The sequence below is a fragment of the Mustela nigripes genome, chromosome 11, assembly GCF_022355385.1.
Source record: "Mustela nigripes isolate SB6536 chromosome 11, MUSNIG.SB6536, whole genome shotgun sequence".
Classification (NCBI taxonomy): Eukaryota; Metazoa; Chordata; class Mammalia; order Carnivora; family Mustelidae; genus Mustela; species Mustela nigripes.
The window spans coordinates 14,407,897-14,426,243 of NC_081567.1; the positions used below are offsets into that span (position 1 = coordinate 14,407,897).

The window sequence follows — 18,347 nt, forward strand, 5'->3', positions numbered from 1 at the left end:
ACCTTAGTAATGACTTTAAAGACAAAGGCCCTTTAAACATATTTCTTTCCTGCTTTCCAAACAGTGATTTAATTTGGCAGATTAAGAGCTGGTTCTGAATCCACACGCACTTTGAGATGAACGGATCTCTCAAAGTGAGAGCAAAAAGAGCAAGACACAGAATACTGTACGGCATCCTGCTGCTTGTGCGTGCGTGTGAACAAAGACACGCACACCCACAAACCCATGCGCAGGTGTGTGGCGTATCTCCGAAAGCTTAAGTGAGGAGAAGACAAGAATGAAAAGAAGACAACTGTCACGGAGTTATACATTTCGCATTTTCACTATATGCAAGGGTGACCTTTCAAACTACATTTAAAATATATTTTTAAAACTTATGTTTACTACTCAAGCAAAATGTTTTTTTTTTAACTTTCTATGATGAGTCGAAATGTCACTTTCTTTTTTTTTTTTAAATTAGTTAATTTGTCAGCGAGAGAGAGAGAGAGCACACACGAGCGCGCGAGAAAGCGAGAAAGCACAAGCAGGGGCAGCAGCAGCTGAGGCAGAGGGAGGAGCAGGCTCCCCGCGGAGCAGGGAGCCCGATGCCAGACTCGATCCCAAGACCCTGGAATCATGACCGAGCAGAAGGCAGATGTTTAACCAAGTGAGCCACCCAGCTTGAGCCACTCAAGCAAAATCTGTTTAACAGCCTTATTGAAATATAATTTACATACCATAAAATTTCATCTAAGGTGTACAATCCAGTAGCTTTCAGTATATTCACAGAGCTGTGCATCCATCACTACGAGTCAATGTTAGAGTATTTTTGTCATTCCCCAAAAGAAATCCTGCTCCTCTCAGCTGTCACTTTTCAATCCACACATCCACCCAGGCCGCAAGCAACCACTGACCTACTTCCTGTCTCTACAGGTTTCTCTAGACTAGGTATTTTAAAGAAATATGACCATACTATTTATGTTTTTTTGTGATGGGCTTCTTTGACTTAGCGGCCCGTTTTCATGATTCATCATGTCATACTATGCACTATTTCATTCCTTTTTATTTCCAAATAGTATTCCACGGGTTGGATATTCTGTTCATTCATTCATTCATCAGTTGAGGAGTACTTCACTTATTTCCAACTTGGCACTACTATTGTTTTTAAAGATTTTATTTATTTATTTGACACAGAGAGAGAGATCACAAGTAGGCAGAGAGTCAGGCAGAGGGGTAAGGGGAAGCAGGCTCCCTGCTGAGCAGAGAGCCGGATGCAGGGCTCGATCCCAGGACCCCGAGATCATGACCTGAGCTGAAGCAGAGGCTTTAACCCACTGAGCTACCCAGGCACCTCCCAACTTGGGACTATTATTACCTTCTCATGTGCTTATTGGACATCTGTATATCTTCTCTGGAAAACTCTGTTCAGATCCTTTGCCCATTTTTGTAATCAGGTTATTTGTTCAAGACACATAAAACTCTGAATTTGAAATTTCAAAGTACAAAATTTTCACTTACATGACCAGAAAACAGGAGACAAACTGGTAAATCTGGGCTATCTATACACATAGCACTCAACAGCTCCTGAAAATTAATAGAGTAATAATATTTTATCTATCTATAACCATCTGCTACGCATATTATCCAAATAAAGCTACAGAAATTCATTAGGGAAAACTCACATCTGCACATCATACGGCAGTTTGAAGAGCTTTCACATGCATCATCTCCCCCAAGCAATTAAGCCTCAGAGCAACCTTGAAAGGAAGGTGTTGTTTTATTTTACAGTTAGGAAACTGAGGATCAGAGGCTATTTTTAAGAACCTGTAAAATGAAATAAAGATAAATAAAACATTCACATAAGCATCTAAGTCTATTTCTCTGGGCCTTTTCTAACATGTGTATTAAATTATTTGTAACTGAGACAGATGGTGAATTCTAATCTTAAAGTTAGTGTATTAGTACTTCTTTGTCAGAAGCTATGGTTAGTGAAATCTCTCCACTTACTTTTCTCTAAAATCTCATTAATGACTTCATTAAGTATATCATTTGCTTTTTTAAAAACTGGGTAGGGGTACCTGGGTGGTCAGTCAGTTAAATGTCTGAGTCTTGGTTTTGGCTCGGGTCACACAGAATCTGCTTGAGATTTTTCTCTCCCTCTCCCTTTTGTCCCTCCTGCTCATTCTCTCTCTCTCTCTCTCTCCCTCTCTCTCTCTCTCAAATAAATAAATAAATATTCAAAAAATTAAAATTAAAATTAACACCTGGGTTAATTTAGTGCCTCGGAAACTGAAGGACTGCCTACTGGCTGTAAAGAGGTAACACAAGCAAGGGGTACCACCCACTAAATCCCATTCTTTTGAATCTTGGCCTTCAAAAAGAAACAAACAAAAGCAAACACACACACAACGACTCATGTCGAGAATCTCAGGGAGGGTTTAGAATAGATTGTAAAAGGTGATGTAGCAAGAACTGGGACACAAAGCCCCTGATTCCTTCTCCTTCGAGCTAGGTGCTACGTGATCCGATACGTCAGTCCGCATGCTCCCACGGCTTTTGTTTGGCAAATGTTCATCCTACAATATTTTAAGTTTCATAAGCACAGACTCTATGACTAATGACATCACATCGCCGCAGTCCTTCTTACTGGAAAAGTCCCTCTGGCCCACTGCACACAGGACTTTTCAGTGGCCACACAACTGACATTTTGGACTGGATAATTCTTTGTTGTAGAGGTTTTCCTGTGTATTCTAAGATGTTTAAGAGCACCGCTGACCTCTGCCTACTTGATGCCAGAAATACCGCCCTCAGCTTTAACAATTAAAAATGCTTCCAGACATTGTCAAATGGCCAAGGTTTCCCCACAGAGTGAAAAATAGCAATTTTGCTCCAGTTGAAAACCACTGATTTAACAGGATGTCCAAAGAGATATTTTTCAGGTCTGCTTGTTTGTTTTTTCCTATAGCCCTGGATAACTAGAAAAGAAAATACATGCATTCCCTTTAATAGGAGATGAAAATTTAATATAAGAAGATGGTATTACGGCTATATTCTTTCTTAAAAGGTCTTTTTTTAAAATACTATCTATCAACTTAAGTATGTACAGACAGAACAATATCATGGCTGGGATCTGCATCAAAATAGAACCAGGGTAGACAAATGGAACACAACAGGCTTTTGTTCATTATACTATTCATCCATCTATATTCAAAAAAACTCTGTAGTCATAGTTTTAAAAAAAGGAACTCCACACAGATCTCAGTAGATAAGTAAACAACCTGCTGCTGACTACACCAAAGCCTTACAGTTCAAGAAAACAACAGTTAGCTGAACGCCTGGAAAGAAATGCTCAGAGAGGGCGCCTGGGTGGTTCAGTTGGTTGAGCAGCTGCCTTTGGCTCAGGTCATGATCCTGGACTTCCAGGATCGAGTCCTGCATTGGGCTCCTAGCTTCTTGGGGAGTCTGCTTCTCCCTCTGACCTTCTCCTCTCTCATGCTCTCTCTCACTCATTCTCTCTCCAATAAATAAATAAAATCTTTAAAAAAAAAAAAGAAAAGAAAAGAAATGCTCGGAGGAAGAGCGCCGGGTGAGTCAAAGCACTGAAAAAGCATCCCATACACCGGGGAATAAAGAAAGCCTACTGCACACCCAGACAGAATCCATGCTAAGAAAAGCCCTGAGAAGACACTAAACTTTCACCCACAACTGATTTTCAAGCTCAGCACAAATAGGAAGTGAAGACAAAGGCAGAGCTGGCAATAGCGTGGCCAAGTTTTGAAGGAATGCCCCCAACACACAGTCAATCTGCAAAGACTGGGAAAGGGCTTTTATTCCTCTTTTTTTCTTTCACTCCAGGTGCTCAAGGAGATCTCTATCAACACATTCCCTGGCCGCTAAAACACAGGCTTCACAGGTAATACCCAAGACAATACAGAGTCTGTACGAAAATGGTCTCGAAAACTCACTGAGCAAACAACTAAAATCCAGAGCAAGCAACAAAAACAAACCTGAACAATGGGAAGAACCTGATTTCCAGAGTTAACACATCATAATCTCCAAGATGTGCAGTGCTCAAGAAAATGTCACAAAGCATATGAAGAAGCAAGAAAAGTATGGCCTATTCACAGGAGAAAATAATAAAAACTATCCCTGAAGAAGCACAAACATCACACTTAAATTGCTAGAAAAAGACTAAGTCGACTGTCTTAAACATGGTCAAAGAGCTGAAGGAAACCAAGTAAAATGTCTGAACAAACACAGAATGTCAATTAAGAGATGAAAACAATTAATAAAAAAGAAACCAAATTTCAGAACTAAAAAAGTAAAATAACTGAAATGAAAAATTCACGAGAGGGTTGCAACAGCAGACTGAGCAGGCTTTGAGAAGAATCAGTAAGCTTGAAGATGTGTCCATCACCCAGTCTGAGGAGCAGGAAAAGGAAAAGTGCATGTAGCTTTATAGACCTGTGCGACACCATCCAAGAATATCAACATATGTTGAATGGAAGTCCCAAGAGGAAACAGAGAAAGGGGCACAAAGAATACACGAAGAAATAATGGTTTAAAACTTTAAAAACTTCCCAAATTATATAAAAGACATTAATTTACACATCCAACAAGCTCAATGAACTCAAGCAGAATAAATTCAAAGAGATCCAAACCAAGACGCATTATAGCCAAACTGCTAAAAGACAAAGCCTTCAAGAATCCTGAAGGAAGCAAGAGAAGAATTCATCACATACCAGGGATCCTCAGTAAGATTAACAGCCCATTTCTCAGCAGAAACCATGTAAGTCAAGAAGTAGTGAGATAACATATTTAAAATGCTAAAAGGAAAAACAATGTCAACCAAGAATTCCGTATCTAGCAAAACTATTTGTCAAAACCGAAGGAAAAACAATGTCAATCAAGAATTCTGTATCTAGCAAAACTATTCGTCAAAGCTGAAGGAAACACAAGGCATGTCCAGAAGAAGCAAAGCTGAGCGAGTCCAGCACGAATGGACCTGCACTACGAGAAATGCTAAAAGCAGCCCTGTTAAGCAGAAAGGAAGGGACACTAGATAGACTTGCAGCACCACACAAAGAAACACAGAACGTAAAGCTTGTCACAAATACAAAAAAAGTCTGTATAACTGAACTTTTTGGACTCTAGCACCTCTTTTTTCCCTATACAATTAAAAAAATAAATGTATAAAACTAAAATCATAAATCTGTTAATAAGCCTACAATGCATAAAGTTGTAACCTGTGACAACACAAAGGAGAAGGAATGAAGCTTTGTATGACCAGTTTTTGAATACTGTTGAACCAAAGGTGGTCTTTGTTCAAAATAAAGTCAATCCTCATTATTTGCTTATGCCATATTTGCAAAATTACCTACTTCCTAAAATTTATCTGAAACCCCAAAATCAATACTTTAGTGTCAATATTTATGGTCATTCATGGTCATTCACAAAGCAGCAAAAAAATCTGAGTCTAGTACATACATCCCAAATGAGGTCAAACAACACAATGTTCTCTTCGCCTTCTTGTTTAAGCTTTTATACTGCAAATGATGCTCTTTTGGCAGTCAACTTCATGTCCCACTTTTTGCATTCTGTGCTTTTTCTTAGCGATGTTGCTATTTAAAACAGCTCCCAAGTGCAGGGCTAAAGTGCAGTGTAGTGTTCTGAATCACAAGAAACTACAATGTGCCTTGAGGGAAAATATCTGTGTTAGATAAGCTTCATTCAGGCATGAATTACAATGCTGTTGGCCATAAGTTCAATGCTAATGAATCAAAAGTATATGTAAAATAAGGCATCTTTACACAGAAACACAGAGAACAAAGTTAAATACTGAGAAGATGGCAAATACGTTGTGACAAGAGGACTCCAAGAACTTAACCCTTTATCCCCCTAAAAGTCAGTTTAGTATTTGCTAATGCAGCATTCGTGCAACTTCACAGAACTGTATACATCCACAGATAAAGAAAATTAAATGTAGACTCTTGTAAATTTAAGAGGTTAGTTTTAATCCCCAGAGGAATAACCACCAAGAAAATAACTAAAACATGTATTAGAAAGGGAAACAATAATGGAGTCAAATTGTACATAACCAAAAAACAAACACAAAAGAAGACAGTAATAAGGTGTACAAAATAAAAGATATAAAATTCACAAAAACAAAGAGCAAAATGTGAATGGATTAAATTATCTACATTAAAAGCCAGAGATTGGCAGAATGAATTTAAAAAAAATCCAACAATATACTGCCTAAGAGATTCACTTCAGATCCAAAGACACAGACAGACGTGAAAGGAAGAAAAACATTTAATGCAAATAGTAATCAAAAAAGACCTGACATAGCTATACTCATATAACACAAAACAGATGTTAAGTCAAAAACCATCAGGAAAGAAAAAGAAGAACATTATATATTGATAAACAGATCAATCCATCAAGAAGATATTAACAATTATAAGTACATACATACTTAAAAAAAGAGCACCAAAATACATGAAACAAAAATTTATAAGCGAAAAGAAAAATACAGTTCTATATTAATAATTATAAAATTCAAAAACCTTATTTTAAGTAACAGAACTGGGCAGAAGATCAAAAAAGGAATAGTGTATTTGAACAATATGATAAACCAATAATACCTATGACATATACAAAACAAAACACCCCCCCCAAAACATACACATTTTTTTCAATTGTACATAGATCATTTTCTAGGATGCACCCTATGTTAGGCCATAAAACAAGTGTCAATAAATTCTCAAAGACTGAAATCATACAAAATATTGTCTTCAATCACTATGGAATAAAAGCAGAAATAAAGAACAGAAAGAAAACTGAAAAACCAACAGATAAGTGAAAATTAAGCAACAGTTCTAAACAACCAGAGGATCACAGGGAAATTACAAAATACTACAGATGAACAGAATTTTGCTAAAACAGTGCTCAGAGAGAAATCTGTACTTGTAAACACTCACATGAAAAAAAATCAATAACCTACCTACACACCATAAATACTAAAAATGAGAAGGAAACTAGGCTCAAGGCAGCAAAAGGAAGGATATGACAAAAATCAGAATAGAAACAAATGAAACTTGAGAACAGAAAAATATAAGAGAAAAATAATGAACCCAAAAGCTGGTTCTTGCAAAGATCAACACCAATAAACACTTACCTAGATTGAGCAAAAAAAAAAAAAGAAAGAAAAGAAAGAAGATTCAAATCAGTAAACTCAGAAATGAAGCAGTACACCACTACCAATCTTACAGAAATAAAGGATCATGATAATACTATAAACAACTATATGCCAATAAATTAGATAAACTAGATGAAATGAACAAATTCCTAGAAACATACAAATTCCCAAACTGACGCAAGTAGCAATGGAAAATCTTAACCAAATTATGACAAGTAATTGAATCAGTATTCAAAACCTCTCTACAAAGAAAAGCCCCAAAACAGGCTTCACTGGTGAATTCCTGTAATCATTTTAAGAATCAATACCAATTCTTCCCAAACTTCCAAAAACGTAAGAGAAGGGAACATTTCCTAACTCATTCTATAAGATTAGCAATATCCTAATGCCAAAGCCAGATAAATCCATCCTACGATAAATTTATTTCTCACAAAGGTGTGAGTCTGTAATTCTGAAGTCGTTCACATGCACATAACTACGGCTGAAGTTACTATGTTGTAGATGATGAGGGCCAGGCTGGGTTCCTGACTGTCCAAGAAAAAAGGTACCAAAAAGCACAAAAGGAGTAATAGAATGAACTCTATGTTTGCTGATAGGAGTGGAAGATACTAGTAAAAACTCTCAGTTGTGTATTTTAACATACACCGAGAGATACATACACATTTTCTACTTCTATCTGCTGAGAGGCCCTGGAAGCACTAATACCCCAATATAAAGGAGCGTATCAGCACCCAAATTTCAGAGTCTAAGTATCATTCTTCAGTAAGAGGAACTAGAGCTCCTTAGAAAAGTGGCTGACCCCAAAGCTGGGCAGGAAAAACACAAGCTGGACCTGGAGCCTCTTCTGGAATCAGATAATACCAAGTGTTTGTTGTAAATGCAAGAAAAGACACGGAAGCCGACACGGAAGCCGACCCAACAGAGCTACTAATGGCCAAAGCTAGAAAAATATGAGCAATGAAGTAAATAAACAACAGTACTGGATTTTCTTGAGTCCAAACTAATATAATAATAAATTTTAAAATGAGGGAGAAATGAGTCTTCCTTAAAGAAGCAGTCCAATTATTAAATGTAAAAAAAAAAATCAGTGGAACACCAAAGTAATAATTTGTAATAATCCACCAATGAATGAAAAATTTAGTGGGCAAATGCTTAAAGAGAAACAGCATATTTGCATAGACTCCAAGTACCTTCCCAAATATTTATTAATTACACAAAGGGGAAAAATTTTAAGGCATAACTTTACACTTGAAAGCCTAGCAGACACCCTCTTAATCCAATGATAAAAGCTAACACCACTGCAACAGGACAGAATGTTATCATGTATCCCTTGAATAGGACCTGCTGAGAAGGTCACATCACCCCTATGGTGGTTTCCCAAAATCCATAACTTCGCTCTAACCACGAGAAAACATTAGACAAGATTTGTGACCAGGAGTCTTCCAAGGTGTTGAGGTTATGAAAAACAAGGACAGACTGAAGAACTGTGACGGACGACAGAAAACTAAAGAGATATAACGACTATATGTGATGAGGGATCCCAAACTGCATCCTGGAAGAAAAAGCATATTAGTGGGAAAACTAATGAAACTCAAAGTTTCTAGTTTAATTAGTAGCACTGCATCAATGTTAATTTCTTTTTGATTATTTCTGATAATTGTTTTGATAACTGTTCCACAGTTAATGTTAATGGCCATAGTTAATGCTCCCTAATTAACATTAGGGAAAGTTAGGTGAAAAATATACAGAAACTCTACTATCTTTGTAAGTCTTCTGTATATCCAGAATTATTTCAAAACAAAAAGTTTATGCCTGTAAGAATTTAATGACAGAGCAAGAGTCTTATATTTAAAAAAATAAAAACAGGATAAAAAACAGAAAGTAGAGAATGATTTCAACCATGTTGTTGAAAACATAAGACTCGGGGGGGAAAAAAGAGAAAGAAAGCAAATGCTCCAAGGCATTAACAGTGATTTGTCTGGATTCTGGAATTACAGAGAGTTGTTTCTCTTTATATTTTATACTTTCTAGTATTTTCTAAAAGTTTCTATAGCAAGCATGGATAACTTTTATGATCAATGATATAAAACCATTTTTTAAAAAAGAATTACAGCTCTTGTACCAATACGATAAATTAAAAAAAGAATTATAGCTCTTGTACCAATACGATAAATGAAAAAATGGCATAGACTGGCAGGTATTAAATCATTTTGTTTGCTAAAGGGTGAAATATTAAGAATGTAAAACGAGGGTGCTTGGGTGGCTCAGTGGGTTGAGCTTCTGCCTTTGGCTCAGGTCATGATCCAGGGCCCTGAGATAGAGCCCTGCATCAGGCTCTCTGCTCAGCGGGGAACCTGCTTCCCTCTATCTCTCTGCCTGCCTCTCTGCCTAGTTGTGATTTCTGCCTGTCAAATAAATAAATAAAATCTTTAAAAAAAAAAAAAGAAAGAAAGAAAGAAAGAATGTAAAACAGAATTTGGGATACAAGTGGATACAGTGAGTTAGAGAAAGTAGAGCTTTTCAGCCTAAGCCACTGGACAGCTAATGGTGCCTTAACAAAACCAGAGGAGGAGGTTCACAGACGGCACAATGAACCCCACTGTGGAAGGACCTGGGGATCAGCGGGAAGAAAATATCCAATAGGCAACTGCAAACAGAGCATGAAAACTCGGAAAGGAGACCAGGGTCAGAGACAAAGAATACAAAAGTGGCTCGGTCAGTTCAGCGTCCAACTCTTGATTTTGGCTCAAGATCCCAGGGCTGTGAGACAGAGCCCTGCAGCCAGCTCTGGCAGAGCCTGTCTCGAAGATTCTCCCCGTCTCTCCTCCCCCCACCCCGCTGACCCTGCACCCAGCTTGCAAGTTCTCTCTCTTAAAAAAACAAAACAAAACAAAACAAAAAACAAGAATATAAAGCTGTCAATCTACAGGTATTTAATGAACACATAGAGATGGTTCACTTTTCCTACCACTATAATGCAGAGCAATAAAAGAAAGCCAAGGACGAAATCAGAGAGAATCAGGCAGAGAATGAGCCAAAGAGCTAAAGAGGAAATTAAAAAGGAACTGACAAAGGACTGGGAGAAAATACTAAAGAGACTGGTGTGTCTGATAAGGGGTTAATACCCAAAATATATAAAGAATTCATACAACTCAACACCAGGAAGCAAATAATCTGATTTAAAATGGGCAAAGAACCTAAAGAGATACTTTTCAGAAGAGGACATCCAGATGGCCAACAGACACATGAAAAGACGCTCAGCGTCACCAGTCATGAAGGAAATGCGCATCAAAACCACAGGAGCTATCACCGAACACCTGCCAGAACAGAACAAAAAAGACAAGAAATAACAAGTGTTGGCAAGGGTATGGAGAAAAAGAACGCCTGGTGCACAGCTGATGGGAATATAAGTTGGTACAGTCACAGTGGAAAACAGTATGGAGGTTACCTGAAAAATTATAAACAGAATAACCATATGATCCCGTAATTCCATTCCTGGGCATTTATTTACACAAAAAGATGTATGTACCGCTGTTTACTACAGCATCATTTATAGTAACCGTGATATGGAAGCAGCCCAAGTGTCCCCTAATAGATGAACAGATAAAGAAGATGTGGTACACGTGTGCAATGCACTATTACTCAGACACAAAAAGAATGAGTCACTACCGTGTGTGACTATTTGGTTGGACCTAGAGGGTATCACGCTACATGCAATCATGCAATAAGGCAGACAGACACAGACAAATGTACCATATGATTCCACTTATATTTGTAATCTAAAAACAAATGAATACACAAAGAAACAAAGAGAATCAGAACTATAAAAACAGAGAAATGATGGTTACCAGAAGGGGACGGGGATGGGAGATGGCAAAATGCATGAGGGATGGTGAGAGATACCGGCTTCCAGTTACTGAATAAATACATCATAGGAATAAGAGGTAGAGGGGCGCCTGGGTGGCTCAGTGGGGTAAAGCCTCTGCCTTCCGCTCAGGTCATGATCTCAGGGTCCTGGGATCGAGTCCCACATCAGGCTCTCTGCTCAGCAGGGAGTCTGCTTCCTCCTCTCTCTCTGCGCTTCTCTGCCTACTTGTGATCTCTGTCTGTCCAATAAGTAAATAAAAATCTTTTTAAAATATTTTTTAAAAAAAGAAGAAGAAGAAAAGGTAGAGAACAGGGCATACCGCCCAGGGTAATGTCACAGTGTGGTACGGTAACAGATGAGAGCTGCCGTCAGGGGGAGCGCAGCGTAGGGCGTAAACTTGTTGAATCACTATGCTGCACATCTGAAACTATCATGTATGTCAACTATATTCAAATTTTAAAAATTTTTAAAAATAATTAACTAATCAAAATCTATGGAATGTAGCTGAAGAAGTACTTAGATGAAAATTTTTGATTAAAGACTTATAGAAGACTAATATTACTAAGTTAACAATCTAAGCTATAAAAAGAAGAGGGGGCAAAAAAAATAGTAGTAGATTACTGAACAAGAAAACAAAGATATAATGCAGAGGATTCATGAAAGACAAAAAATCGGCAAACCCCTGATAAAAACTAATCAAGGAAAAACAACCAAATGCACGACTGTATTAGGAATGAAGACGGGGGTTAATTATAGAGACAGCAGAGCTTCAGGTAAATTTGCATGCCATGCTGAACAGAAATGGATTATTACAGAAGGTCACATATTTGGTCACCACAGCCATTCATTTTCACTTACCGCCAACAGAAGACACATTTATTTGCACAGGCCAAGCTTGGGGTAGTTTCCATGCAACGGTGGCTCTCGATGCCGTAGAACGTATGTTTATAGCAACCTCCTCTCCCCCGGAGCATCGACTGCGAAAGTGAAAAAACAAATGATAATCTGGATAAAATCCTCAAGGCAAGGAAACAGAACACCAAGTACATCATATTTAAGAAAAAAATGTGCCTTTCATAACCATAAATACCCCTACTGGTATCGGCATGACGCAGAAAATTAACATTCCAGTGTTTTGATGATGCTTTGGGTTTTGATGGTCCTTTAAGTTTTCTAAAACCCAGTGAAATCAACTATGATTCATTAACTCTGAAAGATCTACAGAGAAGGCCACTGATGCCTGCACTTTCAAATCCATTCAACTGCCTCAGATAATGTTAGTCCAATAATCCAGAAAACCAAGGGGTAGGTATGACAGGCTCCAAGAAGACGGCCACAGCACGCACGCGAAAGGGTGTCTCTGCTTCGAGTAAGGGAGGTGGGCAAGGGCATGCACCCTGAAGTACAGTCTGTGTCAACTGAAGGGCAGAACTTGAACATACTGAGACCATTAAGGGGACCAGCAGCATGAACGTGAAAGACATATTTTTCCCCAAAAGGACACTATTTAATACATGAGTCGTAAAACCACGGTGAGTGTAGTAAGAATTAAAAGTTGAGGAAATAATGCAGGTCAACTTAGGGTTAGAATCAAAAGATATTCCCAAGCTTTCTGAGGTCTCATCAGAAAGCTCCATCTAGAAATTCTGCAAGACAGACTGGATTTTGTAAGAGCGAAATCTGGGGGGAAGCTATGCAAATAAGGTTATGGTGACTTGGGTCCCATTAGCGGAGGAAAGAGGCAGGGTGCTAAGGAGGTATGTGATGCTGACTCAGGTCAGCTGCGACTGAGGCATGACTGAATCATCAACAGGAACAAACGAGATGCGAGGAGCCTGTGTGTGTGCGCGCATGTGTGTGTGTGCGTGTGTGTGTGCATGTGTGTGTGTGCGTGTGATATATATATATCAGTGTGCTAACATTATAATGCTATCCACAATGAAAGAAAATTACCAAAAAATCTACCAGCTTGATTACTATGTTGGTCGACCACAAAGTCTTATTTTTTGCCCTGATCAAAAAGGTTCCCTTGTCCATCTCACTTGGTACTTGCATAAAGAAAAGTAAGAAAAAATACTGTTCAAGGTAACTGCAAATTCTCTTTCAACTTCCCAATAAAATATCCAAAAGGCAAACAAAACATTCAAATCCTGCAAACAGCACCGGAAACTAAAAAGCCTTCCAAATGCCAAAGTCAGAGGGAAACCAGCACTGAAGGAGAAACGAAGTTGAAGACCTGAAGATTCCAGTATTACTGAGAAGGTGATGAACCTCGAGGACGGGTGTTGAATGTACAAGAATGAGTAAGACCGAGCCCCAACCATGATCCAGTACGAGGAAATGTCAAGTAAAGAGTCAAAATGGGGGGCACCTGGTGGCTCCGTGGGTTAAAGCCTCTGCCTTCAGCTCAGGTCATGGTCTCAGGGTCCTGGGATCCAGTCCCGCATCAGGCTCTCTGCTCAGCAGGGAGCCTGCTCCCCCCACCACCCTCGTCTGCCTCTCTGCCTACTTGTGATCTCTGTCTGTCAAATAAATAAATAAAATCTTAAAAAAAAAAAAAAAGGAGGCAAAATGGGTACTGCTTTGACAATAGGGTATTTGAATCAATCAAGAGTCTCCTGCAAGCAACAGAAACTGACTGTGGCTGAAAAGAAAAGGGATTTATTAATAGGACCCCACAGCTCACGGAATCTTTAGAAAGGCAGGAATAAGGCCGGCTGGCAGGACCAGGCCTCCATCCCTCAGACGCCATCACTCTCGGGACACATCACGGCACCAGCCCTGAAAAGCAGAGGCTGCTGCCATGAGCCCAAGCACGAGGTGTCCCTGTCCCAGGTCCTCCTCCTCACTCACCTCACACTCCAAGTCTCAGGCAAAGGCAAGCACCACCCTAAATGATCCTGTTACACCCACTGCCAGCCCGAGACACCAGGCAACAGTGTCTCTCGTCCTTGGCTTCTTAAGCAGGCAGTGGGTCCTTGCGCTCAACAAAGCTAATGTCACAGAATTCCCCAAACACGAAAAGGTCCAGATGCTGGACGAGCAGAGAAGAGCCAAGTGTCCATCATGGTGTCACTGGAGCCCGAGAGATGGACGCCGAGCCAGCTGGCCGTGCAGGAGCGGAGAGAACGTCCCAGAGGGGTGCTGTGCACACTGAATACCGGAGGGCTATGAGGATAAAGGGTCAGAGGCATATGAGAACGTCCCAGAGGATAAAGGGTCAGAGGCATATGAGAAGGACGGCACGCTGCTCTTTCTAAAACTGTTTTCTCGGGCGCCTGGGTGGCTCAGTGGGTTAAACGTCTGCCTTCAGCTCAGGTCGTGATCCCAGGGTCCTGGAACCTGCTTCCTCCTTCTCTCTCTGCCTGCCTCTCTGCCTACTCCTGATCTTTGTCTGTCAAATGAACAAATACAATCTTTTAAAAATAAAATACCTATTTTTTCTATAAGTTTTTATAGCTTTAGTTTAGTTCATGATCCATTTTCAGTTAATTTTCATGTAAGAGGTGAAGTTTATCTTTTCAGAGATTTTATTTTTATTTATTTGACACAGAGAGAGAGGGAGGGAGGCACAAGCAGGGGGAGCAGAGGGAGAGGGAGAAGCAGGCTCCCGCTGAGCAGGCATCACAGTAAGCTTTAACATCAAGGTGTGTGATTCCTCCCACTTTATTTCTCTTCCTCAACACTGCTAAAGCTATTTTAGGGCCAGGACCACTCCCCGCAAATTTGAGAGCAAGTCTGTCTATTTCTACAGAACCCTCACCGGGATTCTGGTGGGAACTGCATGGCACGTAGAGATCAGTCTGGGGGAAGGTGACCGTTTCCCGTACTGTCTTCTAACCTATCAACACCTACGGAGATTTACATTTAGATTCCCATGCACATGTACACGCATTCAGATTCTCATCGATTTCTGCTTTGTTCTCTTTCTGCGTTTCCGGGGTAAGCACTTGCTGCTGTAAACCTCCCTCGGACCCCTGCCTGACTCACCCCCCACATCCGGTTTTTCTGTACTGTCATTTGCTTGTATGTATTTTTCCATTTCCTTTGCAAGTTCTTCTGTGGCCCAGGGCTTTCAGAGATGCACTGTTTAATTTCCAAAGAGATTTTCTTTTTGTTTCTATTATTCATTTCTAGCTTGATTCCATTATGGTCAGAGAACAACCTAATGATTTCAATTCTTATAAATCTACTGAGATTTGTTCTTTGGCCGAGGACACGGTCTGTCTTGGCCGGTGTTCCACAGGCACTTGAAAACCTGTATATTCTGCTGTTGCTGGGTAAGATGCTCTTCATCTGTCAACCAGATCCTATTAGTTACTAGTGTTGCTGGGATTTTCTATATCCTTGTGATTTTCAGTGAAGTAGTTCCAGGAGATGCTGAAAGGGGTTTCAAGGTCCCCAACTAAGGGGCACCTGGGTGGCTCAGCCAGTAAGAATCTGACTCTTGGATCAAGCTCAGGTCATGATCTCGGGGTCGTCAGGCTCTGCACTCAGCAGGGAGGTCGCTTGAGGTCCTCTTCTGTCCCTCTGCCCCTCCCGCCGCTCACGTGTGTGCTCTTTAAAAAAAGGTCCCCAGCTGTAACTGTGAATTTTTATTTTTTTAAGGTTCTTCCATTCAACTACATCAGTTCTAAGCCTCCAGTGTCTGATGTAACTTCCTTTAGTGTGGATTATCCTTTTATTATTATGAAACGTCGTTCTCCGTCTCCAGTATGTTTCCTGGCTCTGTGGTCTGCTTAATCTGACTTGAGAGAGGCAGCCCTGCTCTCTGGGTTACTGGCGGCACACTATGAATCCTTCTATCATTTTACTCAACCTACCCGCGTCACTGGGTTTGAAGTGAGTTTCTTGTCCATGTATTCTGGGGTCCTATGTTTCTTATCCACTCTGCCAGTTATCTGCCAGTTCATATATTTATTTTTTTTAAAGATTTTATTTATTTATTTGAGAGAGAATGAGTGAGAGAGAGCATGAGAGAGGAGAAGGTCAGAGGGAGAAGCCGACTCCCCAAGGAGCGGGGAACCTGATGCGGGACTCGATCCTGGAAGTCCGGCATCATGACCTGAGCCGAAGGCAGTCGCTCAACCAACTGAGCCATCCAGGCTCCCCTGCCAGTTCATATATTTAGAAGTGTCTGAAGTGTCTGCCTTCAGCTCAGGTCATGATTGCAGACTCCTGGGATCGAGCCCGAATGGGCTCCCTGCTCAGCGGGGAGCCTGCTTCTCCATCTCGTCCTGCTACTCCCCCTGTTTGTGCGCTCTCTCTCTCAAATAAATAAATAAAAGCTTCAGAATATTTGCATTTGAAGCAATCACTAATTTATTAGTCCTCGGGTCTGGTATTCTGTTATGTTTCCTGCTTGTTTCCTTTTTTGTTCTCATACCTATTACTCTTTTCTTGATTTCCTGCAGGTTATGTAAACACTTTCAGTACCCCATCTTATCTTGTGGGGGTTTTTTTCTTTTAGTGTATCCCTTTGTAAACTTTTGTCAGAGTTGTTGGCAGCTCTTTGTATAGTTTTTGTAGTAGTTATTCTGAGTCTTGCAAATATACAGGACTTCTGTATATACTGCATATATATGTGTGTGTGCGTGTGTACACTTACATATATACACGACTCTCAGAGTCGGCTGCTACTAACATTTTATACCGCATGTGAAGTGTGCAAATATCACTTCCACTCCCTTTAACTTTTCCTCTTTTAAATGAAATATCATTGCCCTGAGTATTACATGGTATTTTAATTTTGTTTCAATCATCAAATATGATTTCTAAAAGTCGTGAGGAAAATGATCATCTCCTGCACAAACCCATATTTCTGATCTTTCCATCATTCTTCCTGACTTCCTTTGTGCTCCAATAATCTGTATCATTTCATCAGAAGAACTTCCTTTAGCCAGTTTTTAAGGGCAGATTAGCAAACAACAAATTCTTTGTTTCTCATCATGGATGTCTTTATTTAATCTTCATTCTGGAAGGACAGTTTTGCCAGATACAGAATTAATGCTCATCACGTATTTTCTTTCAACAATTGAAAAATGTGTACCACTTCCCTCTGGCCTCCTCGACTTCAGATGAGAAATCCGATGTCAAATAAATACTAATACATCATTTTTCTCTAACCTCTTTCAAGATCGTTTCTTTTTTACTTTTCAGATCATTAGTTCTAAGGTATTATGATGTGGATTTCTTTAGTTTTGTCCTGTTTGTGGTTTGCTCTGTCGTTCAGATCAGGTAAATTCTATCGAGCTATGCTGTTTAGAGATCATACTACTGACATGGTAAGACCCCTGATTCTATCCTCTGTCGTCTCCACTCCATTAATGAGCCTCCTTAGGTGGTTTCCTGTTGCTAAATTAAGGATTAGGAAACGTGGGGTCTCAGCCTTCCTCTTCAGACAGACAGACGTAGAACACCCTGCTGCCCTATCGTTCTTCCGCTCCTGGAGTCCCAAACCAGGTAGCCTTCCTCTTACCATATTTCAAAGTTCTCATCTTGTGTTTTCCCCAGTTCAGAGTTACGCAGAGCAGGAAGGAAGAGGGAGAAAGGGGTTTATGCCCCGTGTGCAGACCACTAATCCTCAGATAACACATTCCGAAAGGAAGTTCTCTCCCATCTGAAAATCAGTAAACAACGAGGCTGGAAAAGGGAAGGCCTGAGGGTGACACACGCTTAGAATTCAATCTATGTTATAAATCTAGGGGCAGAAATTACAGACAGCCTCAGAGTTATGAAGCCATTAATTCCTGGCCTCAGGGCAAATGTGAGCCCAAGAAATACAGCTGCAGCCCAGCAGAGCCACACTGAATGAAGCAAGACACCATCACCAGGCAGGCTTTAGGCACATCAATTTGGGGACAGGGGTGCAGGGGGAGGAATGGAGATGGGGTGTTGGGAGACAGAACTCCAGGGGTCTCTCTCTGAATTCATGCAAGCAGCACTGCCTGCCTTTATTCTATACTATCTTCTCAAAAAGGTTTGTACAGTGAATGGCCTTAGAAGATACAGTGTCTCTCTCTGGAGCCAATGATATGTGTGTTTATTGTCCAGTGTAATACGGAGATGTCCCTCTAGGACAAAGGTCAGGCAGGATTACTGTCAACTCTAAGAGCTTCATTTTCCCTAAACTTGGGGTTCCTCTCCTATAGCACATCCAGAGATGTTACTGGCTCTTCCAGAGCTGCCCCAGGAGCACCAGGGACTCCGGAACCAGAGTAAATAATGACATTCCAGCTACAGCTGTTATTATCATAAACTGCCCGTGCCTTCTGCCAGCATCCATGACCCTGTGGCCAGCTA

The 18,347-nt window shown here is 40.2% G+C and overlaps 1 protein-coding gene across 2 annotated transcripts in view; it reads right to left on the minus strand.

The window, feature by feature from the left end:
• The window catches only part of LOC132026653 (S-adenosyl-L-methionine-dependent tRNA 4-demethylwyosine synthase TYW1-like), a 200,409-nt gene that overhangs the window by 113,767 nt on the left and 68,295 nt on the right, over nucleotides 1–18,347 (minus strand). For both annotated transcript variants that reach the window (XM_059414747.1, XM_059414748.1), the window contains exon 9: nucleotides 11,904–12,022. In XM_059414747.1, coding sequence (XP_059270730.1) covers nucleotides 11,904–12,022 — 119 coding nt within the window. The remainder of the gene's footprint in view (nucleotides 1–11,903; nucleotides 12,023–18,347) is intronic.